General features: G+C 38.1%; 1 protein-coding gene across 5 annotated transcripts in view; it reads right to left on the bottom strand.

Annotated features, from left to right (window-relative positions):
• The window catches only part of CDK6 (cyclin dependent kinase 6), a 229049-nt gene that overhangs the window by 145771 nt on the left and 56399 nt on the right, over nucleotides 1–26879 (bottom strand). For all 5 annotated transcript variants that reach the window (XM_060157039.1, XM_060157040.1, XM_060157041.1 and 2 more), the window contains exon 3: nucleotides 22660–22795. In XM_060157039.1, the coding sequence (XP_060013022.1) occupies nucleotides 22660–22795 (136 nt within the window). The remainder of the gene's footprint in view (nucleotides 1–22659; nucleotides 22796–26879) is intronic.

The raw sequence follows: 26879 nt of genomic DNA on the forward strand, positions 1-26879 counted from the left end.
GATTTCAAGTTGAACTGGCTGTATACCATATTTGGGAAATTACAAGAAAGGGTAAAATGGGAATGGGATAGATGCACATGATCTACAAAGAATATACAGTCATGGTGACAAAACCTTATTAGTACAATAAGCCATTTCTGAAGCAAAGTATGAAAGAAATGAATTTATGTCACATTGTGGAAGGTGAGCTTTTTCAACATCCCAGTCTTTGGGGACCTGATGGAACTAGAATGTTGGCTTTGAAAATCTGTCCTGTTACACTTGCAATGTAAATTTCAAGTGCATTCTGATAGGTTTCTGTAAACTCTGTTTTGGTTTAATCCAGCTTTCACAATATAAAAATGTACCTGGCATAAATGAATTTTTTTAAAAAGGGTTTAATGATATTTAATGATAGATTTTATAATGGCTTATTAAAACTATTCCTAGGTTTTGAGGCAGAGTACGGATTACCACCTAAACAACTATAAAGTATATTTTCTATAGGGATGTCATATGTGATCATTACAGAAGTTGACAGTAAAAATTACAGTCTGGGATGTCTTCTTACTTTTCACAAAGGAAGGAGACACAGATTCTAAAAACTACAAAACACTAAATAAACAAAAAGAAATTCCAGGAGTGGTTTCTAAACTGCCTGGAGGAGTGATGTAACACAGTAATTCCTTCAAAATGCTAAAATTCTATTTTCAGTGGTCTCTCACAATCTTTACCTGTTCTCAAATAAAGGCATAAGATACTAAGTCACAAGAAAAACTGCTAAGAAGTCTGAAGGTGATAATGAATCCCTATTTCAGATGCAAGATTATTACTGATATTTTAAGAAGAAAAAGGGTATTTGGGATAAACTTTGTCTTAAACTAAGCTGGGCTCTAATTCACAATTGCTTTAAAATTCCTGTGTCATTCTCCCAAAATTTAAAAAAAGGGTGGCCCAGTGATTAAGAATCCGCCTGCCAATGCAGAGGACACGGGTTCGAGCCCTGGTCCGGGAAGATCCCACATGCCACGGAGCAAATAAGTCCGTGCGCCACAACTACTGAGCCTGCGCTCTAGAGCCCGTGAGCCACACCTACTGAGCCCGCGTGCCACAACTACAGAAGCCCGTGCACCTAGAGCCCGTGCTCCGCCACAAGAGAAGCCACCGCAATGAGAAGCCCACGCACCACAAGGAAGATAGATAAATAAACAAATAAATAGATAGATAAATAAATAAGCGAAGGGGCAGGATCTTTTTATTGGAAAGAAGACAATTTAACTAGAGACTATCCTAACGTGGAATTTTTTTCTCAATGACAACAATATGGCAACAACAAACCCAGACAGGTGAAAATTTACAGATCTGTGAGGAAACATCACAAAAGTAGTGATCACATGGGCAGTTCTGTTAACTTTTTACAGGATTTTTATGTTAAAGAAACAAGCTCTATCTTTGAAAACACACTATGTATTCCAGAATGGTTTACAAGTAAATCTGCAGAAATAAGAATATATTCTCCTTAACTCTGAATATAATTTTAGAGGTGTTAAACAAAACGCAATATACATAATGAGCAGCCAATATCTAATGAAAAGCTTTTACTTCTGAATACTACCATTGACACCATGGGATTTAATAATAATAAAATTTTATGTATCTGTATTTTGTTTCTGAATTTATTTTATACACTTAGAGGCTTATAATAATTAAAACTATAAAAATTAATTGCCTTAATGGCCTGGAGGGCACGGAAATACTAAAACATTTATGCAAATCGGACTTATTAAATAGTACTGACAAAGATACATAAATTATATTTAATTCTACTACGATGACTTAGATGAAAACAGTCTAATGGATTGTGTAAGAGTCACAAATCTAGCTCCTGGCTTTTTACTTGTGTGAACTTGGGCAAGTCATTAATTAGCTGGTTATGCCAGCTGCCTCCACCTGTAAAATGAGACAGTGCTACTTCCCAACTGCATGAGAATATCCCAGGCTCAGCTTTGACAAGTTTCCCCCAGAATTTAACGTTTTTAAAAAACCAAATTCAACCAAGATATAAAGGTATAAGAAATGTTAATTTTCCTTAAACTGGCAGACTAGACAATGTCTTCCAATGGCATTGCATACAACATTGAACTATTTAACTGTTCATGAAAATAGTCATGCTTATTGATTCACTAGGCTTGTGTCTACATGAGAGCAAATGCCGAGGGTAAACAGGGGACAAGTTCTGGGGAAAGGAATTCAGTGAGTCATTAGGACTAGAAGTGAAACAAAATGCTATACCAAATCCTATTGAAACTTTGGGACTTAAAATGAGAAACTACTTTTTCCCATGGGAACTCAGCAATTATAATTCTAACGAATGCTAGGAAAGATTTTTCAAGTTCTTAGTTGATGTGTTTAAATACAAATGTTTTCAATGAAATATGCCATTTTATAAAATAGAGTCACTATTAATTAATGCCAAAACCAAGAGAATTTTTATGGAATTACATATTATGGACACATGACTACCAAAGTGGTTCATCATGATTGATGTTATGATTCTGAATACCACAAGAGTTGGTAATGATTCAGTGCCTTCCCATGAAATTCAACCCAATGTTGTTTGACTAATTGGCTCATTATTGTTCACTAAATTGGTATTTTCTCTGCTATTCTGTTTCCAATCATCTGGTATTCCTCTGGAGCCTAGGCAGTGTTCAGGTATGTGCTTCAACTGAAGCCTGACATTGTACGTCAGATCCTGAAATCAGGCCTAAGAAACAATTCTGAGAAAACAATGCTATTCAAACATCAGTAAGTATGGTAATTTAGTTTCTCTGTGTTCTCATTTTTAACTGAAATAAGAATCTACTTTATGGTGAATAAATCCACTCCTGAGCATCAAATTGTGGTGACATTTAATAACTTATTAAATTATATACTTCAATATTCACCTAAGCTCAAACAGAAGTCAATCACTGATTATCCCCTAAATCAGGGATCAGTAACATGAGTAACAGAAAAACGCATATTTAGTCTATAAGACATTTACAAGACAAAAAGAGATCTCGTAGTTAGGGACTGACCACATATTCGTGTGGGTTCACATTTATGTACACTTTGCTTTTTCTTCTTTGTGATCTAATATTGAAAAGATTGTAAATACCTAAAGAGGTTAATTTCCCCAAATCTATATGTTATCTTGACACTAAAATTAAGAAATACTTCTAGATATTTCTAGATATACTTAAAATTGTACAAGAAGACCATCTTTTAACATTGGCATCTCTTGCTCTAATAGGGCCAACTAAAACTGGTGCATCAAATTCACAGCCTGACGTCATGGCAGAAGTTGACTGTGCCCCTTACTGAAGAAAGTCGCCTCGATCCCAGATTTATGGTTCCTTCCTACTCCCTGCTGTCAACAGGACAAAGGGACCAATTTGTTGCTGCTGAAATGGGCTCTACTGAGCAGCCCATGGAATGATATGAACAGTTCACCTGGGAAGGAGAGACTTGCGTTCTTCCTCTACTTCACTGTGAGATTGTAGACACGTCCCTGAGATTCTGTTTCCTATAAAATGAGGGTCTACGAAATGAGGGTCTCAGACTAATGATGCCATAGGATTGCAACAGCTCTCACATTCATTGCTGACAACACCTCCAAGCTCTTCTCCTTGGTGATCATGCCACCTTTTCTTCCATATAGGAAGAAATGAAGTCTAGATAATATGACACAGTGTTACTTCTACTCAGTTATTCTGATGGTGGCTCTTAGCCCTTACTTAAAGTTATTTTAAAGGATGCCAGAATTTTCCTTAGTAACATTAAGTAAGGACTCAGGAAAATCCAAAGATGATTATTCCCTCCATTGTCTTGTCCTTGTGCAATCATACAGGTGAACATCAGCTCAGGTCCCCTGCAGTCATCATTACTGACCACTTTCAGAACTCCTGTCTGACCGAGAAATAAATACTCATGCCCCCAAGCAAAATGGTATCTTTTCAGAAAAGAAAGTTCTAAGTACACAAATATGAACCCAATACCTGTTGGGGTTAAAACATGGTAATAAACCATTCTTTTTTTTCCTCCAGTTTTTATGATGAGTTCAAATGAGTACATTTCAACAAATATAATTTCACATGGGACTGTCTCATTCACCCGTCGCTCCGTGCTGGCAATCAGACTTTCACCAGACAAATCTACCCCAAAGCACAGTATGTGCTTACAAAGGTTAGTCAGGACTCCATTTGGATAACAGCAGCTTAATCATTTCAATCTTTGAAAAATAAAACAACAGTTTTTGGAAGCCTCTAATTTATTTTAGAGTTTCTTTTCTCATCTTGGATCGCCTTCCTCCTCTAAAACTGGTTCTCATTTCCCAAAGCTCTTGTTTGTGCTCTAAAAGCCGCCATCGCTCTTGGTGAAGACGGCTTGACAAAAGTCAGTCAGCAAGACTGATCTCTCTGGAAATGGAAGCCGGCTAGAGCCCACCAATTTTAACGACTTGAGTTTGAACTGAAGAAGAGTTTATTGCCACTCTAGTCCCCTTCCCTGTGGCAGTAAATTACCAACGATTAAAGAGCCAGTTTCCCCTCACCCTCTTTGCCTCCACTGCCCTTCTCTGCTCCTGGCAAAAACATAAAGAACGCTCCCCACAGGACAAAACCTGCCACCAAGGCAGCAGCACTGTGGTAATTTCCCGAGGCATTATGATTGATAATGATCAGCAGAGCGTGGGATAATAGCTCCCCTTAATTTACGGGGCCCTTTGAAGGGTTAAAATATGGCAGATGTTGATAGCTGACACTCCTTGCTAACAGGAAAGACACATTGCCCTGGGGCCTACTTCTAGGCTTTCCCTTCCCCGCAGCTGTCTGTGTAGAGCTAATTGTATCCACTTGTTTAACCTCGGGGAACGTCTGGAGGGGACCCAGTGCCACAAGGGTACCTTTTTTTTTTTAACGGTCATTTCCTCTCTGGTGTAACTTGCATGACAGTATGTGACAAGCAGAAATTAATGGGGACACTGCTGTGCCAATTCCTCCTGAATTGCTGACACTGGCTACAGGCTGCCTGTTTGCCACCCAGCCAAGACCTCACATGAAACATGGCGAGGGGCCCACAGTTCTATTCACCAACGAGCCAGCTGGTCAGTGATGAGAGAAGCCGAAACAATGTGGGGCGCACAAACCAGGAAGAAAATGCTTTACAAACCGCTTCAAACCAAGGAGGTAGCGTTTGCTGGGAGTTAATACGCCGGTTTATTTTCCTGAGTGGCAAACTGTAGGACCCCAATCACCACAGTACTTTGGGTATAAGAAGTATTCCTCTTCCAAGGCCTCCTCAGGTATAAGCTCGGGTAGGAACATCATTCAGGCCAAAGGAAGCCATGTGACATTCGTCTCCAAGGAAGCTTTTCCAGCAGGTGGCTTCCAGGAAGGCCTAGGAGCCAACAGGGTATCTCTTGCCTCTAGTGAACTACCATGGGGCTGCCCAGTTTAAAAATTCTATGCATGGGGTATCTTTTTCACTCTTTCTCACACATACAAGCACACGCACAAAAGCATCTCGAGTTCAAGCCCATTAATTGTCTGCAACGTTTTGCAAGGTTGGGGAATCTGCCCCAACCTTGGCAAGATCCGGGAATCTGCCCCAACCTTGGCAAGATCTGCTTTTTCCTCTTTATATAATCAGGAATCAAACTCAGCCGGTGGGGACTTAAAATGGTGGCTCTGTTATGGATTAGGCCCTGCTGATTTGGGCTCAGAAGAACAAATAAAGGCATATAAATTTTTTAAAAGGGGGGTGGGGGGAGGAGCAAACAGGAACTTCACCTCACCGTGATGTTGTATACAACTCAAAAGTCAAGTGTAAGGAGAAAGATGGAAAGCTGCAATGGGAAAATTACACTGGTAAGTGTTTTATAATAAATTTGGAAGCCCTGAGGGCATGTCAGAAAGGCACAAAGAGGTGCCTCAATTTTATGTCTGGGCATGGCAATGGAGTGAAATTTGGGTGCTCTGAAGTAGTGGATACTCTCATAAAAACAAGAATCTGTTCAATTCACTTTCGCTTCCATCCCAAGTTTTACAGTGTACTGATGTGAAGATGTAGCCAGTTTCTGAGAACATAAGGGACACGGAACACTCGCAGCAACCAGGGAATTCAGCAAGTGAACAATGTAGAGGTTTTGGTCTAAGTTCAACAGGCCTCTTATTTTGGGGGAGGGAATAGTGGGAGGAGAGATTGCAGTAACCTGCAGCGTTACCAGGTTGGTCCTGGGGAGAATGAACATGTGTTTCCACTTCCAAGAGGGCTTTTCAAAGCCAGCCTTAGAGTGGTGGCCTCAGGATGGTCATTCTTTGGCCATCTATCTTTCCACCAACAAACGGAATCAACAAAATTCTCCAAGTCACTAGGGCAAGAAGCATAAGACCAGAGAGAAAGCATAAAACAGCTTGCATGCCTACCACTAGCAAATAAAGGCTCTGGGAATAACTTTAGTGGATGGGCTGTTATTTCTATAAATATAATTTAGGAAAGGTTTAAAACATTTCTAACTCAGAATTGGAATGCAGGCCTGGAAAAAACACAAAGGAAGAAGTCATGGAAGTGGAAACCCTAATCTCTTAAACAAACACATTTCCAAAATATACTCCATAAGGCTACCTGAGCCTTTCTTTTAGTGTTCACTGCCAATATAGGAGTCTTTAAGGACTCCTGCTTTCTGATAACAAAGTAGTATTTTAATGAAAATCCAAACACACCAAATCCAAAGGGTGCTGAGAAACTACTAAATAACAGATCCCTTTTGCCAAGACCAATGTGGAAACCTTAATAAACAGGAATCCCAAACAAATTCAGACAGTCCCTCTCATGGGACAACTGCATGGTCTGAGCTTGAACACCTCAAAACTGACTCCGCAAGTATTCCCGAAGACATGTGCATGTGCAATCCCAAGCTTGCAGTGTGATGCCCACAGCTTCAGCAGCAGCTCTGCGGCCTTACCCACGAAGGGCAGGAGGTGTGCTGGGGGGTGCTTCTCACAATGTTTCTGGTTAGTTAAAACATTATTTGTATTTGCATTTACAAATTTAGGCCTAGCTTTCATTTCTGAGCTCCCAAGTTTTTCCAGCCTATGAATATCCAATTTAACAACGCCAAAGTAAGAGAATGCTACGTATTGAATTTGATTGCACAGATACCTTTTAAAATGCATATTGTTAGGTTAAACAGGGGATACCTGTACTTATTAAAGCAGCCTCTCTCGGCTCAACTGCCACACTGTAATGGTCAAAAAGCTGCATGGCTTGTCAAAGGCTATCCAACTGCACACATGTTTGATTTGTGAGTTAGGGAATTATGAGTCGTATTTTAAAAGGCAACCCAGCAAGCAGCTGGATATAACACATTTCCAGGCTTCACGGCCCTTCTGGATGCTTCGTTAGGCCTCTTATCAGAACAAGAAGAATGGAGATCTCTGTTATGGATTTCCTGTGGCAAGTAAAAGACAAGGGATGATTTTCCAGTCCATTTCCCCTGGCAACATGCTCATCAATCACCAGAGGCTAGGACTTTGTTATTTTGGCTGGAGGAAAGAAAGCTCAGTGGTTTCTCTCCAAGTGAAATGGGACTCCCTCCTACCCAATACTTTAGGTTATCATCAAGAGCTGCTGCTGCGTCCACTTTAAGAGTATCTTCTCAGGGGCTCACAGCTAAGTTGGAACACAGTAATTTTACCCACTGTACTGAGGATTCAGTCTGGGATACAAGCAATTCAATATTTTGAATGTGTTTGGTGATGCAGTTTTCTAAACCCAACAAGGGGACCACCAAAGCTATGGGTATTCATCTTTCTATAAATGACATATCTTCAACAATTTTCATTTACTATCATCTACCCTGGTCTATGTTCATCTTCGTGTGCTCAAAAGGCCACAAATGGGAAGAGACAATAGACTTTAAGGAAAGGTTAAAAAAATAATAATAATAAGCATATATTCAAATTCCCTTTGTATGGCATCACTTTCCCCCTTTAATTTTGAAAAAAAGTAGCTTGTCTTTGAGTGGATAGTGGAGTTATTCACGTTATTATAAGGGCAAGTGTATTACCAAGATCGCTGTTAGCATTTTGTCTCAAATTAAATAATTTACTTTGGGGAAAACAGGAAAGACAACTGACACTCTTTCATTAAACTAACTCTGCATTCACAACATCTTATCTATTCAATATCTGTGGGCAATCTCCCTGTAGAGGCCGATTCAGGGTTTGAAAAGAAATGTTCCTTTTTTAGCAGGCACAGAATAATGCATAGTCCTAAACAGCCTTTGCTGAACTATATACTGTAAGTGTTATGAGCTGATTTTAACAAGAGGATTGAAAGTTGATTCCATGTAAAAAATATTGAAAACCTAGAGATCATTAAAGAAACCCACACCAGTACCTGCCACTGTAGTAAAAACAGGCTTGTAACTTTATTTTATATGCAGACATTAATTTAAAAGTTTACGACTCACCAGCAATTGCTTCCATTTACAATAAACAGAAATTCCTCCATTGCCCATTATACCATTTAATGGTAAAATGCAGATAAGATTAAAGGAGATAGTAACAATGGTGTAAGACTGATTAGAAGACCCGATCACTTTTTTTTCCCAGTCTTTCAACATTTGCCCTTTTATCCATATCATCAGCATCAATAAACAAGTATTAAATGTTCTGATGTACACACATTGATTACTTTACAAAATCTGTCCTATTGTGTCGCCTAACCACAAACGACATGATATTATGTTGCTAATTCTTATGTCGGGCTCAAGAAAAGATTCAGATATAAGAACTTCAACTTTTCTATAATAGAAGGCATTCCATACTAAAACACATAACACCCTTTTGTCAGATTATAAAAATATTAGGTTGAATCAGTCAACTACTGACAATTGCATATGGCTTAATGTACATGCTCACTTATATATTAACAACCCACACCTTAACAGAGATATACACTTGGTATTTTAGCGTATTTCCTTCTAGTTTTCTATGCATCTATTTGAAATAATTTCAAAATTGGGATTGTATTATATATACAGTTTGAATATTATCTTTCTTTAGGCAATTCTTCAAAAATGAGTCTTTTTGAAAAATCATTCTGTTAAATGAATTTTCATAATTCATTTAATCATCTCCTATAATGATACATTCTGGTTTTAATGTGCATTTCAATGATTATTTGTGCAGTGGAATACCTCCCCTACCTATCTACCAGCGATTCTGTGCATACGTATTTCTTTGTGAATCTGTCTGTTCATGTTCTTTATTCATATCTGAATTAGGTAATTTTCTTTTTATTGGTTTCTAAGGGCTTTTTATATGTTAAGTATATTAAACGTCTGCTGTATTTTTGGCAAATATTTTACTTGCCTGTTAGTTCTATTTGTAATATTTTAAGTTTAAAATTTTTATGGTCTAATCTATGAAGTATTTCCTTTGTGACAACTTCTACTGTTTTATGCTTAGAAAACCCTCCTGTACTCTCAGATCTGATATTTGATATATTATTCTATTCATTAAAAAAATTAATAGCAGCACCCCCCTCATATACACATACCTTTTAAAACTATAAAGTGTTTAGACTTTATACAAAACCACAAAAGACAGCAATTGCTTGGTATCCAAAGCTGGAATGCTGTCTTCAGCCTCCTAACCAGCACTAAATGTTACTAAATCAGTCCTGTTTCTAGCAAAATTTACAAGCAAACTCAGCTGTCTCTTTTCTAAGGAAAATTTCCTGCTGTACAAAGGGTTACCTCTGAACAGTATCTCTATTATTTCACCCATGACTCCATTCCTAATTTTCTGTTTTCTGGCAGCTGCTCTCTAACTTACAAATAATGCATGTCTTTGTTTAGAGTTCCTTAAAAAAACTGTATATTCTAAATGTGGAAGAAAGCTCAATTTATTTTACTTTGAAACCTGAGAAATCAATAACATGAACCATATGTTAATTATGGAACTTGGTGATAAATAAAGTAAGAAGTCCTGTGAAATTGTGGTGGTGAAAGTGATGGAGCTGAAACAGAAAAGAAGTCCTTTCTCTTGGTGTGCGATGCTTTCATAAATCTCCCTGCTTGGGACGACACCAAAATGCAACTCTTTTCTTAACTCATTCTAATATAACTTACATTTTACTTTCTTCCCAACCCCTGTTTTTTATCAAGATCTTACAGCAATCACGAGAAGCATATCAAGGGCCGTTAATACAGAGGCAACATTTAGAATATATGATGCCAAAGACCAACTTAACCAATATTTATGTCCTTGATTTTCATTTATTTGGAGTCATGTAGTTTTGCACTGAAGACATGAATCAAGCCACCTTTAATATCTGGTTGAAACATTAAATGACTTCAGGTCTACAAGATAAACTGCTATGACTAGAGAAAGAATCATAATGGGGGAAACAAAAGTTAGCAATGTAATGTTTCAGATATTTACACTCAGCATCACGTATTTTTAAAAGAGCTCACTTTTAGGGAGTGGTTATTGAGGGTACATAAATCTCTCCTTTTTCACTGGAACCCATTAAATCAATTCTTCTCTTGTTACTACAAACCAATGTCTTCCGTCTTCTTGCACCCGCAGCCTCCTGACTCGGAATATATTTTTAGAGGGAAGAGACGGAAGGAAGCAGGGCCCTCACCTACAGCTTTTATACCACACCTTTGTCTCAGTAAACACTTCAGGTCCTCAGCTATGGGTGATGGTGAGTTCCAGATTTAAACAATAAAATGTGATAGTGAAATTAAAATGTTCATTAAGTGTTCAGTAAGTGTTCCAACATATTCATAGAACTAAACACATTCACAGAGCAACTTCAATTAAGGATATCTGTTTCCAGATCAATCAGCATCTGATGGCTCAGTGTAGATTTAAACCCTTTAACGTTGCAGTTCCTAAACTTAATTCGGAGTGAAACCTCCTATGCCCTGTGGTCCCCAATTTCCTGCTATGTTCTATTTTAGCTTTCCAATCTAAAAGTGGTGTGACTATACTAGAGTAGAATGATAAATATTTCTTTGGTTTTGTCCAAGAAAGGAAAAATGAACAAGTATGGTCAGGGACAGCAGAGAGCAATGGTAAATATAAAACCCAACAAAGCTACTAGCTTACATTTGTTAAAGGCTTAGAAACACAAGTGGAAGAAATTCTGAGCACTCATTATCTTCTAATGCGTGAGCCTCAAAGTAAGTACCTGAACACTGTTTGGCCACATTAGTGTCAGCACTAAAAATCTATGCCTATGATTCACTTAAGTTTCATATGGTTTCGGTTCCTCATCAAATCAATAAAACAGGGTTAGGAATTCTGATCATTACCCTTGCAAATCTGGTAATGGTTTACTAAGTTAGGACCACAGAGAACTGTGAGAACATTAAGTGAAATGAAACAAAAAGCATCTTTCAAAGGTCAAATCATGATATGTCATGAACACTGTTTTTGAGAAGAGTAGCTTTCTGGGCCGCTTAAGACTTTCTAGTTAGAATTCTCATGTTCCTAAGCGTTTTCTCTGTAATTCATATAAATGAGTTAGCATTTTCCAATAGACCATCTTAAGGAATAAAACATCAGTGCTTTTAAACAAGTATTCATACAGTCAGACGGCGTTAGTTAAAATGCCACACCTGATTCATCTGAGCTTAGATTAGAGTCCTCTGAATGGCTGGGGCCACCTACTCATAGGCAAGCAAATATTCCAGAGGTTTGAGTCATCTCAGACATTTTCCATTTCCAAGTAGGGTCATATGTCAAACTGTAAGGAGTATCTTTTAAACAGCAGTGTCTACAAGCAACATCAGAGGGTACTTATTGGAAGCTCCCTCCTGAGATTATGTTTAGGGCAAGACTGTCAATTTAAATGAGCACCCCAGGCGACTATATAAGGTGATTCACTGACCACACCTGGAGAAAGAGCATTATGTTTACCTTAACTTCATTAACCCCTTATGATATGGTAACTCATTTTTACAAAATTTGTTGGGTTTAGTCTGTTTTCCAGGCATCCAAATTAGGCTTCCATTGTACGGTGGTAGCTAGAGTTTTTAAAGATTAGATTTATACTTAGTCATTTCTAATATTCCCAGAATTTTCTTTTAATTCCTAAGACATCAAGAGTCACAGTGTTCAGATGCTTGCATCAAGGCCCTGATTTAGATAAATGAATCCAAATTCAGGTCAAACTCTCCTCATTTGAGTTTTCCCACTGGAGTCAATCTTTTTGGAGAATTTTGCTCTTTGATAGTGGTGATGAGAAAGAGGAAGGGCAGAAGGAGAGTATTTGCAACAGTATTTCATTTGCTAGAGAGATTTGATTCTCATACCTACCATTATGAGGTTTTCATTATGGGCTTCATTGCACAACCATTTGTGAAAGCACTTACTCATTTCAACAAATATTTAATAGAACCAATAACGATTTTAACTGCAATGAAACAATTGATTAAGCCTTTCCACCTTGCTTAGGAATGAGGAAGAAGTTACAATCTTAGATAACTGGTGGATACTTTCTCTAGATGCCTTTCACTAATTTAAAAATTAGTGACTGCAAATCATTAGCAACTGCTCTAGTAGAATGTGCTTTCTTAACTTCCAAACTCCACAACCACATGGGTATCTGAAATCTCTGGATACGAATGATAAAAATCCAAATGAATAAATATAGGAGAGTTTTTCCAATTAGATCTTTTTAAAGTAACTTAACTCTTTGAAGCTGCTACTTCTCATGGTGGGGATGAGAAAGAACTTTGCACACACAGTGAATATATGGAAACTTACATTTAAATTTTAAAAAATATGTCACTCTACCCCTGAGAGATGAGAATGGGCTCTAAGATTCACAGCGTCAATCAATCGCTTCATTGGACTCAGTGTCCCATCCTTGGTATAAAACACAATTAGCAGAGTCCAACATTGAAAGAGAACAATTTTGGGAATTTAGTCAAGTCAGTATTATATTAAAGGAGAAAATGCCTTATAGTTCTAGTGGAGATCCGTTATTGGTTTTAGACTATATCTAAGCCAAGCCAACCAAGCAAATCCTTAGTTACAATATGGATAATCCCACAGTGTCCCTGCCCACCAAGAAAGAGCCACGTAGATGTGTTGAGCTATGGCATATTCTCAGCGTACTTTTCTATTTTATATATGTATATGCATATATATGTATGTATATGCATACATATGTATTATTCTGTTATATATGTATATGCATATATATAATAGAAAAGTAAACATATATAAATATATACTTATGTATGCCTGAAAAAGTACAACGTCCTCACTTGTACAATGGGAAAGTAGGTGCCTATGTAATCAACCCTCTAATTAACCCTGAAATGTAGGCATCAAAATATAGTTACCAACACATGTTTACTGGGGGTCATCTATATATTCCAGACAGTACTGGGGATAGTGCAATAAACTAGAGTCTGGACTTCAAAGCTCTCACCTTCTAGCTGGGAAAAATATAAAAAAGTGAATGAGATCACTTCGGCTAAGTGCTGAAGAAGATAAAATGGGACGACGTGGTGTAATGTGGTAAGCTGTAAGTAGGTGTGGAGTGGTAGGTGAAGTGATCAGAGGAGTCGTTAGGATAGAACCTGAGTTGGGATTAGAATGGTGAGAAACAGGAACCCTACCTGTGGGGCTTGGGAGGGAGAGGCATGGAACATTCCAAACACAGTGAACAATAAGTACCCACGCTGAGCTGGAAGCATGCTGGAAGAACAGAAAGAAGGCAGGTGTGGCTGAAGGACAGGGAACCAAAAGAGTAGAGGCAGAGCAGAGCTTGGGAGGAAGGGGGTGGGTAGGAAGGAAGAGCTCTAGGTCATGCAAGACTTTTTATTTTATTCTACAAGTCATAGCAAACTACTGGAGAAAAGTTTTCAGCAAGGGAGTAATACTTTTATTTATGCTTTAATAAGGTGCCTCTGGTTGCTGTATGGAGGATAATCTACAACAGGGCTGGAGTGCAAACAGCATATTGAGTTAGGAAGCTGGTCTGATGGGTTGGACCAGAGCTCTAGCAACAAAGATACTGAGAAGCAGTCGAACTGGGGTTATCTTTTGGGGATAAAACCAAAAGTACTTGCTAAGGGATTAGATGAAGATTGTGAAGGAAAGAAGGCTAGAAGGATCCTTAGGTTTGGGGCTCAAACAACTGGGCAGATGGGGAAGGCTTGAGCTGGGGAGAAGGTTCTTGGGCAATGTTTTGGTGGCGAGATATCAAACAGAACGGTTGGTCGACTATAATGCATTTAGAGCAAGGGGGAGAGGTCAGGCTGGAGAATAATGATACCTGAGGGTTTGGGACTGAACGACATCACCTATCACCTGGCCAGAAAGTGTAGACAGGGAGAAGAGAGATGAGGGTGAAGCTTTGGATCACCCAACATTTAGAGGAAGAGAGCCAGAAAAGATACTGTAACCAGGGAGCTTAGGCACACACTAAACCTGGGTGAGGAATATCCCTCTTCTCTGTGGAGCATCACTCGGCCATCTGTCACCATGGTGATACGCACTGGGTATATACTGCCTGCAACTTTTTCATGGGCTCTATAAACAGATTTAATGCCCAAGGTGAGGAAGCACTTTCTAAAGAGATTCCAACTTACCTATTATTAGCTTGATCAAAGTGTCATTTGTTTATTTTAGTGAGTCAATATTTATTTCAGTGAGTCAGTCTTACAGTACCTTTAGAAAGACACTAGTGTTTTTTTTTTCTTTTTAACCCATATTTCCTGTTAGAAAAAAAAAAAAAAACAACCACAAAATAACTCTGTTATAGTTTGTTATTATGTACTTTTAGATAATCATGTATTTGCATAATTCTGTCCTCTTTCTCCGATATTTTCAACTACTACAAGGGCTTGGGAAATTGCTTAAGGATTTGTTTCTGGGAGAGTCCTCAAAATCCAGATGATCTAAAAATGTTCTCCCTGAAGAGTTACTGAAAGTTACCACAGATGTAGCTCACTCACCCTACATTTCCCCCTAAATTTGAGGTAAACTCAGTGTTGACTCACTTCCTTCCGATCAGCTCTTCTATTAGAGGTGATGGTGGTCAATTGCTGGGGCCACTTTGATTTAACCCTCTAGCAACCCCCAGGGTGGCTGCCTAACTTTTGCTTAGCATTATGGCTGATGTTCCTGTTTTTAAAAATCCCCCCAAATTCTGTGTGTTGGTGGCGGGGGGAGTGAGGCGGGCACATACACAGGTAAGGGTGGGAACGAGGGTGTGGTCTGTGCGGAGAAAGCATTTCTTTTGAGTCAGAAGACTACATTCCAAGCTGACTTTCCACAGAGAAAAACTATGACATAGGTTACATTCCTGATGAAAGTTCAGACGCCTGAGTTTTAAAAAGCAGAATGCCTCTAAGCACAATTGTTAGTATACCACAAATGATGTGCTTTTTATAAGGCATAAGAAGGGTCTAGAATGCGCATAGGCTGATTAGGTAAAACATTCCAATAACCAATCCTGTAAAATGTTACATTAATGTGGAAGGGTAGTGAAACTTAAATGAAAGACTCTTAGGACTGAGGCTGGAGAGAGCCCAAAGCCAGGGACTGAGGAGGAAGCTGGGGCAGAGCTACGCAGAGCCTGGGGAAGCTAAGAGTGTGTGAGTATGCGTGTGTGAGTGTGTGTGTGTGTGTGCGCATGCGCACACGCATGGGGGGGTGGAGGATGGGGGGAAGAGTGGGGGGCAGGGAAGGAGGCAGGGGAGGGAAAGGGTAGAGGGAACATAAGATCTTGAGTACCAAGAAGAAAATAAGCTGTCTGGGCAACCACACTGGCTAGCTACAAACCCTGAGAGATCCAACTATACTACAGGAGTGAAGTAATTTAAGTCACATTGCTGTAAGTTGAGGCCCATTTTAGAGTAAAAACCAACACTGGCATGACTGACCTATGAGGTCCTTTGTACCAGAACTAGTGTTATTACAACATTCCACTTTGCTTATTACAATTAATCTTATTAAACAGTCCTCTCAGGCATCTTTCACAAATGCACTTTCTTCAAAAATTATTTCATGTGACTACAAAAAAAAGCAGTGTGCATTAAACACCAGGAAAGATGTGTGTGCATGTGCCTGTGTGTGTTTTTAAAACCATGGTCTATTCAGTTAAGTCCAGCCTTGCTATTAGATTGAAAAAAATCTCCTTCCAGGATCCTTATCATTATTGTGAAGTATTTGTTCTTTGAATTTCTTGTCTTGTTTTTGGGATCACTTTATTATGCAACATCTGCTCTGAATTTCAAATGTGATAAACAGAGTATGAGTGTCGGTGGCAGATGGCTAATGACCGGCAGCGACAGGGCATTCAAGCCTGCCTTGTTTTCTGGGAAGCGATATTTTCATGTTAATTTGCTCTGTGTCCTGCAAAGATGAGACAAATCACCTGCTCATAATTCAGGCAAAGTGGAGACCACTAGCAGCGGAGCGGGGCCGTGGCTTGATTCCTTTAGGGGCGAGAGGAGAGAAGGCTCTGAGAGGCTTTCCTCATCAGAGTCCTGGGACCAGGCAGTCACTTTGCATTATGTCAGATGGAGAAAGATGAATCAGCCCTGGGCATCCCAACCTGACACCAGAGCCGCTGTTTACTGCAAGCAGATATTATTCATGAAAACAGATCTTTCCCAGAGGCAGAAAACAGGTGCTATTAACAGTGTGTGTCAGTCTCTGAAGTCTGGGTTTTGTAAAATAAACTTAATAGTACATTTTATCTCTTACTGAAAATGTTACAACCAACAGAAATCTCTAAGAAACATTCAATCGAAGATAAAATGAAATCTAATTCACAGAGAAAAATGACCCACACAGACACATAAACCTTGAGGTCTTTCAGCCTTCTCAAGCCATATAGAATTCATCTGTCGTAGAGATACACAAATAAAATATAATTTTTATTCCAAGACTGAGTCATCCAAAGAGGCCATGTGGTCTTGAGCTGAAAGAACTGTGTTCTACTTTGGAGAGGCAGCTGGTGTTCTCTGTGAGCTTTCAGTGCCTTTGAATTTCTATTCGTGAAAAGCGTGTTACATGTACAGAATGTCCAAAGAATGAAACTAGGTTCTCAAAGCGTTAAAAAGATAGTTGAGAAGCCAGGTCATATACTAGGAGAGATAATGTACTAGAGAGGGAAGACTGAGTACCAAATGATAGTTTAGTAAAAGAAGGCATTACCTTTGAAAACATGTAAAGCATAAGATTTTACACAGGAGTCTCTCCCCATATATATCCTGCCATATAGTTCTTTTTCTGGGTAGCAGTTACACATGACTAAGGAACAAGGTGAGGGAATTTGTTTACAGTTCTTTCTGATCCTCTCTCATAAGGTAGCAGATAAAGGCATGAAAGAGAAAACCTAACAATCTGGAAGCCTTTTTTTTTTTCTCATAAAGTCCCCATAAATGAAAGGTGCTACATAAACACAGGTACTCAGAATGTATTATGAACCCCCAAAGAAAAAAATAAGACAATCATAAGGTGTCAGTTATTGCCTCATAAGTTTAAGCATGGCGGTCTAAGAAGACAATGTCGAATCTCAAATGATCAAATTAAAATTACACAGACGGCACTGCATTCCTCCACAATTAAGTACATCAAAAAATAACATTCTGGGCTTCCCTGGTGGTGCAGTGGTTGAGAGTCCACCTGCCGATGCAGGGGACACGGGTTCGTGCTCCGGTCCGGGAAGATCCCACGTGCTGCGGAGCGGCTGGGTCCGTGAGCCATGGCTGCTGAGCCTGCGCGTCCGGAGCCTGTGCTCCACAACGGGAGAGCCCACAACAGTGAAAGGCCCGCGTACCGAAAAAAAAAAAAAAAAAAAAAAATTCCGAAATAGAAATAGAAAAGCAAGATATGGCAACAAAAAGCCTACGAGGCAAAGTTTGAGTATTTGTTGATGTCACAGCATAGCAGTCAAGAGGTTTCTTTATGCAAATGTCACCATCAACATGAATGAATATATCTCAGGACATCAAGAAAAGAGATTAAAGAATGTGATGAAAACTTCAAGATGAAGTATGAATAAGACGTATAAATGTATTCATTTATTTTTAGAACAGGTGTATTGTAAAATGTTGGAAAGAACCACCTATGAGCTTATTTTATTCTCATAAGCCTCTCAATGACAATTTTCAGTCCAGACCATATGATAATGACAGAATTTCCCCTAATGAGTTCACCCAACTATCAACCTTCACAAATACTTAGGGCTTCAGGGGTGGTTTTCTGCCATTTTTACTTTTAAAAACAAATGGTATTAAATGCATGTAAAAATTGTTATATGATATATGTAAGCTGGGAAAATAAGCCCATCATGGGCTCTTTTTTTGTTTGTTTGTTTCTTTTCTTTCTTTCTTTTTTTTTTTTTGGTTGCACCATGTGGCATGCGGAACTTCCCTGACCAGGGATCGAACCCACACCCCCTGCAGTGGAAGCATGGAGTCTTAACCACTGAACCACCTGGGAAGCCCTCACGGGCTCTTTTTATAACAAACAGGTTGATGAAAATGGTACTGAACAGAAAGAGTTTACCTCTGTAATAGCTAGTCAGAGACCATGCAACATCCCAGTTTTACCCAAGTACGGCTCACCTAATGCAATTTATGTCCTGAATGTGCGCTCGAATATAGTGAATTGAGGCGGACCAACAGGTAAACAGTGCCACAGAAAACATGGTGGGGGACAGGTAGTGGAGGAAAATTCCCACAGCCTAAACCAACTGAATATGAGGTCTTTCCCTGACTTCCTGTTTTACACCTATTTCATGTTAAAATATTTTACCTATTTGTCTATTTTGCAACATGGCGAGTTCTGATATATGCAAGACAATAATAATATTTATGATTTTGAAGAACATTTTAGAAAATATTTTGGTGCCATAATGCAAAGAATCAGCTACAGACTGTGTTTATTCATAAGTAAGTGGGGTTTTTTAAACCTGAAAGTATCAAACACCAACTAAACTACTTAAATAACCATAGAGAAGTGTCCCACATGCTTCTGTGTGCTCTTATATTCTAAGGTCCTCAAGTGCAGGTTCATGACTTATGCAGTTTTGTGTCCTCAAAGTGCCTAGCACAGAACTCACCCTGTAAATATTCAATTAACCTTTGCACGAGTATATTCAGAAAAACTTATTACAACAAAGCATTCTATATAAAGAATCCAATCCATGTTCCCAATAGGTTCCTCATAATAACAATATTCACTTGATATAGTTATTGAGACTTCTCATAAATGAGCTCTACAACAACAAAATATTTCCGTTCTTTGGCTGTGTGCTTGAAAAATTCAATTAACCAGAACCTCAACTAGCTGGAACTTCCTACTGAGCAGCTGTTTATCCTTCATACCAGTGCTTAAAAAGATGTCAACTTAGGAACAAAAGATAAAAGTGTTCATTAAAAATAAATTTATGTCAATCACATATTCAGCTTAAAACTATCCATTTGATAGTATTATAGTGCTTTTAAATGATTACTCATGTTTTTAATGATGACCTTAAAGAACCTCAAACACAAATTCTAAAAAAAAAAAAACCCTTATATTTAATAAGGAAGAAAAATAGATCAGCACAGTTCAGAAAATTTTTAAAAATTAAGGATGAATGGGCATATCTGAAGAAAACTCTAATTTGAAAAGATACATGCACCCCCATGCACCCCAATGTTACGGCAGCACTGTTTACAATAGCCAAGACATGGGAGCAACCTAAATGCCTTTCGACAGATGAATGGGTAAAGAAGATGTGGTACATATATACAATGGAATACTACTCAGCCATAAAAAGAATGAACTACTGCTATTTGCAGCAACATGGATGGACCTAGAGATTATCATACTAAGTGAAGTCAAACAGAAAAAGACAAATATCATATGATATCACTTATAGGTGGAATCTAAAAAAAACGATACAAATGAACTTATCTACAAAACAGAAACAGACTCATAGACATAGAAAAATTATGGTTACCCAAGAGGAAAGGGGCGGGGAGGGGGGAATAAATTAGGTTTGGGATTAGCAGATACAAGCTACTATATATAAAATAGATAAACAACAAGGTCCTACTGTATAGCAAGGGAACTATATTCAATATCTTGTAATAAACTATAATGGGAAAGAATCTGAAAAAGAATATATGTATATGTGTAACTGAATCACTTCACTGTACACCAGAAACTAAAAACAACATTTTAAATCAACTGTACTTCAATTAAAAAAAAAATTAAGGGTGAAGACGAAACGGGTCTTGCGACTAGCTTTTAAGTTAGCAAAAGATGTTCAATGAGCCGTTAACATACAAATTAATCGCCTGAAATATTTCAGTTGACCATAGTTTTATTTTACTACGAAAACACCAAAACACCATTAACCGCAAACCTTAAATAACCGCAGCCCTTGCACCCACCTCTACCTTTGTGGGGCTGTTGTCCCTGATGGCTGAAGAAATTTAACAGCCTCCAGGAGAATCTCCTGTTCAACACAGAACGAAGTGACACTCCCTTTCCCTGGATAGACGAAGAACTCAAAAAATACTTTTAACAAGTTACCTTGTCAAAAGCTTCTGTTGATAAGCACCAATCCCCCGCTCCCCAACCTTGGCTTGGCCATCCCCCGGCTCCTCTCCTTCACCTCACCTTAGTGACCACCTTTTTGCCTGTTCCTCTCTGAATCCTGCTTACCTCTCTACTCCCACCCTTGGGAGTTTCCCCCACCCCACTTCATTTTCTACTCTTGCCTGATCAAGCCTTAGTTTAAGCACATCACTCTGGTTTATCAGTCATTTTAACTACACATACTTTTGCAAATGATTCCACTCAGCAGCCTCTAACGTCCTAGGAGAATTTAACGTGAAGCTCGAAGATCCATGTAGGTGGCAATGTAGGGTATAAATATATGGTTACCTTGTCTCGCTGCTTAAAAAAAAATGACCTCCCCCAAATGAAATTTTTGAACTTAGAAATAGATCAGAAGAAGCTAATGCTTATTTTGACAGTCCGTGTTTAAGCTGTTGGAAGTCATTTAAAAAACAATTTTCAATTAATTATATCTGAAGAAAGGTTGGCAATGTGTCTTATTTATTGAGTACCTATGTGTATAAATCACTGAGTAGGGACTGTCAGGATACAAAGATGAATGAACAGGTAAGACATGGACACAAATAATCACAATTAAATGTAGAAAATATGATAAAGAGGGAGAGATGTAGAACAAGCTATAAGACAAATGAGATTACATCCAGCTATAAAGGCTGCTCAAATGATATCTGGGGTGGGCCTTGAAAAATGTAAGCAGAGAGTTATTGGTGGGGGGGAGCAAAGGAATGGCAACGAGAAGGAAGCCCATGGAGGTAGGAAATTATGAGCCACAGTAAGAGGATGGGGATTAGCCCAATCTGGCCAGAAAGCAGAGAACACAAAACAGGGCTATACTCTGCCCTGCATGCTGAACATGGTATTTTGGACAAACTCATAAAGGAAAGAACTGAAGCCACAGGATTGGAATAGAATTTGAGTGAAAAAAGGGATGCAGAGATAGAAGAGAAAAGGACCAAGAACAGGTAATTAGGAATACCTATGTTTAAAGGGCCTTACTGTCCCTGAAACTGCTCAGGACCAACGAGACCATTCCTGAGCACCATATTCTTTTATGAAAGGCAGATAGGAGAAAATAAATTCTACATTAGTCTAAAACCCAAGAAATAAATCATTCAGTACATCAAGTTCTAAATGTATCAGTATCTGGGAACACCACCTAGCTATCACTAAAAGACATTTCTTACTCTGTTCAGAAGATAAACTGTTTTCAGCTATTAACTCCTATCTAAAATGATGCTGAACTCTAGAACTCATTTCTACACAAAGAATGATAAGGTAAGGAGTCTGTTTCACCTAATTCACAAAAACAAACAGGTCTTTGTGAAAACCTGCCCATGATATGCACAGATCTACAAGATCGACTCGGAAGTTCAATTAAGCAGAACAAAGTAAGACCAACAGAGCTTTATAAGTAGCTCTTCCCATTAGACCTAAAGGAAGAAAGGACCTCCAGTCAATACAATGCATCTAGCTTGCTGACCTCCAAGGAGTCTTAAGTCATCTTTGAATCCCAAGAGTTTGGGATGGTACCTGACACTTAGACTTCCTATAAATGTTTTATGAATGAGGAGAAAATGGAGAAAGAAGGGCCTAACAATCAATATTTCAGATTTACATAGCATAGGTATGTCCTAGGACAGTATACAATTACATATTCAATATACTCATGAATGATGTTTTAAATTATAACCCTCAGAGTCCACAAACGATCAGAAAAAGGCTGAGCTATACTTACTACACTATACTTTCTAAGCTTGGGGCCAGATAACGTACAAATAGATATTTTCCAATAATTTTAATATGTATTAGAACTAAAGGGTTTTTTCCACTGAGCCCTAAAATTAGTGAACTAGAATATACCCCATTCTTTAAACATCCCACTTAGTCATAATAGATATATTTAACTATATATTGAGTTCCAAAGGCTCTAATTTTGGCAATTTTCATAAGGAAAGAGTGCCATTGTTTATATAACAGTGACTGTTTGACCAGGCAGAGAGATGATTCTTAGTACCTTTATGGTTTCAGTGGGCACTCCAGGCTCTGGAACTTTATCCAAATAAGTGGTCAAGTCTTGATCAACATGTTCAAACACTAATGTTAGTTTGGTTTCTCTGTCTGTTCGTGACACTGTGCACACATCAAACAACCTAAAAGGAAAAAAAAAAAGAGGTATTAAGTAGGTGGTAATAAGCAAAGAAGTAACCTGTAAGTCTTACACACATCCCTCAATTTGATCACATAATTAGGGGGAATAAAAGGACAAGTTTGATCATTCCTTGTGATAATACGTAAGGATACCTAATAGGATCCGATACTTTAATATCGATATGAAAGTTCAGGGGCAGAGCACTTGGTTAAGTGGTGACCAAATCCACAATTGCAAAGAAAAAGCAACACGACTGCAACATGAGAATGCCTGCTTGGAGGGCTCCTTAGTTAAGATCTTAGGCAGAATTTGCTGATAGAGATAGTTCCAAAAACTGCAGCCTCTAGGAAAAATATGGTTCTTAGCTCACAGGTCAAGAATTATTAAAGAGACAGATTGAGCATTTTCTGGAGATGCTGGACTCTGCAATTTAGATTTTCCTGGAATTTAAGGTCTTATAATTATGCCTATGAAAATAACTATAATGGAATATGGAGAAATTTGGTTTATTTCTAAGAAAGCCTTCTCATCCTGGTGAATCAAATCATTTCCCTGGAATGATTCTTAGTTTTAAAATTCCAAATATCATGCTAATAAAAACTGTGAAATTTTAACTTTTGGGGGGGGCAGAAATTGCATTTGTAAACTATATTGCCCTTAGATGATAAAGGCAGATTGACAAACTTTATAATTATGTTTGGATGGGAGAATTCAATTCCTTCCATAAAATCCTACAACAAATTCAAAATTTAAGTTTTAAGAACAAAGCCTTCAGTAGTCAAAAGAATTTTCAAGACAAAGGACAGAATTTCCTTTAGCTTCAACAGACAAAGGATACTATCTGGCACATGAGATGCTCACCAAACATTTAAAGAGTTAAACACACCACCCATAAACAAGCTATAAATAAATTTCTTGACAAGAATGTAATATAAATACTAAGAAAAGGCTAATAAAAGTGCTATTCATATTACTTTCTTTCATTTTTTAAAATGAAACACCACCTTCTTCAAAGAAACTAACTATAAATGTGCATATAACCCAGTTACTGAAATGCAGGGTTGACCCTCAGTTATCCACTTTGTACATTACCTCTTAAATTTTTAATGCCTAGCTGGTTCACCACGCCACTCTACTGCATTTCTGGGCTAAATGGGCTCCATAACCTTTGGTACTTCAGTGTTAATCTAAAGTAAACTTCAAAAGAAACTAAAGAACACCATAATTAAGTTAAATCGATGGGGTGAACACCACCACCACCAACCACGCATACTTTATAGCCAGGTCCAAACTCCTTTTTAATTTTGGGCAGCCTGGGGTGAGTTCTACAACTCCATTAAAATCAATTAAGATCAACAGAATTTCTCCCTTACGTTTGTCTACTTCCAAATATTCTGACTTCTAAGTTTTAATTATCTACTTATAAACTTAACTTTTTCTAAATTTCTAAAGTCTTCGAGTATCACTAATGTGACTTATTCTGACAAAGTAAAAACTCCTAACTAACAAATTTATTAAAAATAATGCCATAAATCATATGCATGCCGTACTGAAAAATATGATTGCTATATCATGCATGGATCTGAAACCTGGGAAGTTTATGAAAACAACTCTTTCAATTTGGTAATTTGGGGTAACTACCATTTATTCATAGGCTCCTTTGAACAATCTTCTTTCCATTTAACCCGCATACTTTGACAGCTTTACTCTTTCTTCCTTTTTTTTTAAACATCTTTATTGGAGTATAATTGCTTTACAGTGTTGTGTTAGTTTCTGCTGTATAACAAAGTGAATCAGCTATATGCATACGTATATCCCCATATCCCCTCCCTCTTGCATCTCCCTCCCACCCTCCTTAACCCACCCCTCTGGGTGGTCACAAAGCACCAAGATATGCGGCTGCTTCCCACTAGCTAACTATTTTACATTTGGTAGTGTATATATGTCCATGCCACTCTCTCACTTCGTCCCAGCTTACCCTTCCCCCTCCCCTTGTCCTCAAGTCCATTCTCTACGTCTGTGTCTTTATTCCTGTCCTGCCCCTACGTTCATCAGAACCAATTTTTTTTTTTTTTTTAGATTCCATATATATGTTAGCATACGGTATTTGTTTTTCTCTTTCTGACTTCACTCTGTATGACAGACTCTAGGTCCATCTACCTCACTACAAATAATTCAATTTTGTTTCTTTTTATGGCTGGGCTCAACATCACTGATCATTAGAGAAATGCAAATCAAAACTACAATGAGGTATCACCTCACACTGGTTAGAATGGCCATCATCAAAAAATCTACAAACAATAAATGCTGGAGAGGGTATGGAGAAAAGGGAACCCTCTTGCACTGTTGGTGGGAATGTAAACTGATACAGCCACTATGGAGAACAGTATGGAGGTTCCTTAAAAAACTAAAAACAGAGCTACCATATGACCCAGCAATCCCACTACTGGGCATATATCCTGAGAAAACCATAATTCAAAAAGAGTCATGTACCACAATGTTCATTGCAGCACTATTTACAATAGCCAGGACATGGAAGCAACCTAAGTGTCCACTGACAGATGAATGGATAAAGAAGATGTGGCACATATATACAATGGAATATTTTTTCTTCCTTTTGAAGAAGAAAAAGGAGTTCCACAATTACCAAGCTTCTTTATATCTGTTGCTTCTATTTTTGTGATAAAATGAAACAGTAATGAACCAAAAATGGCCTGTACTAAAATCAAATACAAACATGGGAACTGCATCATTACAGCTGTGCTTCTTAAACATTACTTTCAAAATGTTTTCTATTATAAGTAATACATTTCCTTAATAAAAAAATACATTGTTTATCACTGCCTCCAGTCAGTAAAGAACTAGTAACTCCAGTTCTTACTATACTTATGGTTTGTAATACATAAGACGTTTTAGTAATTTCCAAAAGAAAAAAATTTTTTGACAGGGACGTAGCTGGAGAATGAAGTGATCATAAAACACTGCTAAACCGAAGGGTCACTTGCTCCCAAACCGTTGTTAGTTACCTAACAGCCCTGGCAGCATGCTATGTTGCTTCATCTCACTGAAACCATTTTCAAACACTCTGTATGACACAATGCAAGAATAACATCTAACCCACCCAAGTTATTTTTCTCAAAGTTATATCACTCTCTTCAATTTATTAAGATTCACTGTTGCTGCCTGCAGCACCTGGACTCCACACCTGAGATATGCAAAAGGTGAGCTCCCTGGAGCCCCTGTTAATTGCGCCAAATGATAAGCCATGGAGAAAAGGCACTAATTTTAATTGGCAATTTTTTTTAAAGTGGATTTTTAAAGACACACATTTAAAGAGACACAGAGTAGAATATTCTTGTATAAATTTTAGTGTATATAATCATATATTCTTCTAGGCTACAAAAAGAATGGTGTTTATTAGAAGTGGCTCACGCTGGTTCAAGGTGATAATGCTTTTTACTTTTTTAAGGTGCCGTTATCAATTTTATTTGGGAAATGGAGCCTATTACCGTCCCCTTAGAAATTCAAAAGCGACATCGAGGGAAGTAAAAGTCCTAGAAGAACCTGTAGGTTTGGGGCTCCAATGCTGGCCATCAACATCCAATAGACCCAGTACCGTACAGAAGACATTTTAGGAAATATTACTCTATACTAAAACATGAAATTTAGTCTGACTTAATTGCTTAGTAAACATTATCATAGTAAAATTAAATTACATTAGTCATAATGGGTAGAAAATGCATTTTGAATCAACAGCTATAAATACTAATCTTAGGAATTTTAGAACGTAATATTTTTGATGCTTTCTTGTCTACAAGGACTCTGTCTGGAATCATCCCAAAGCAAATAATAATCACTTCAGTGGGCAATAAAGAGAAGATAGATGCTGTAATAAAACCAATACGTCTCACATAAAGCAACCGAACTAAACAAGAACTGAATGAAACCCCTGGTGTTTGGCAGGAGGTTAACAATCTGTAATATATTTATATAAATCAATGAGGAATGTAGTCAAGCTATCTATAACCTCTATAACTTGCAAAACAAAAGAGCCAGACAGGTCTGAACATTTGAAAATAAACCCT

Source organism: Lagenorhynchus albirostris, chromosome 8 (genome assembly GCF_949774975.1).
Source record: "Lagenorhynchus albirostris chromosome 8, mLagAlb1.1, whole genome shotgun sequence".
Taxonomy (NCBI): Eukaryota; Metazoa; Chordata; class Mammalia; order Artiodactyla; family Delphinidae; genus Lagenorhynchus; species Lagenorhynchus albirostris.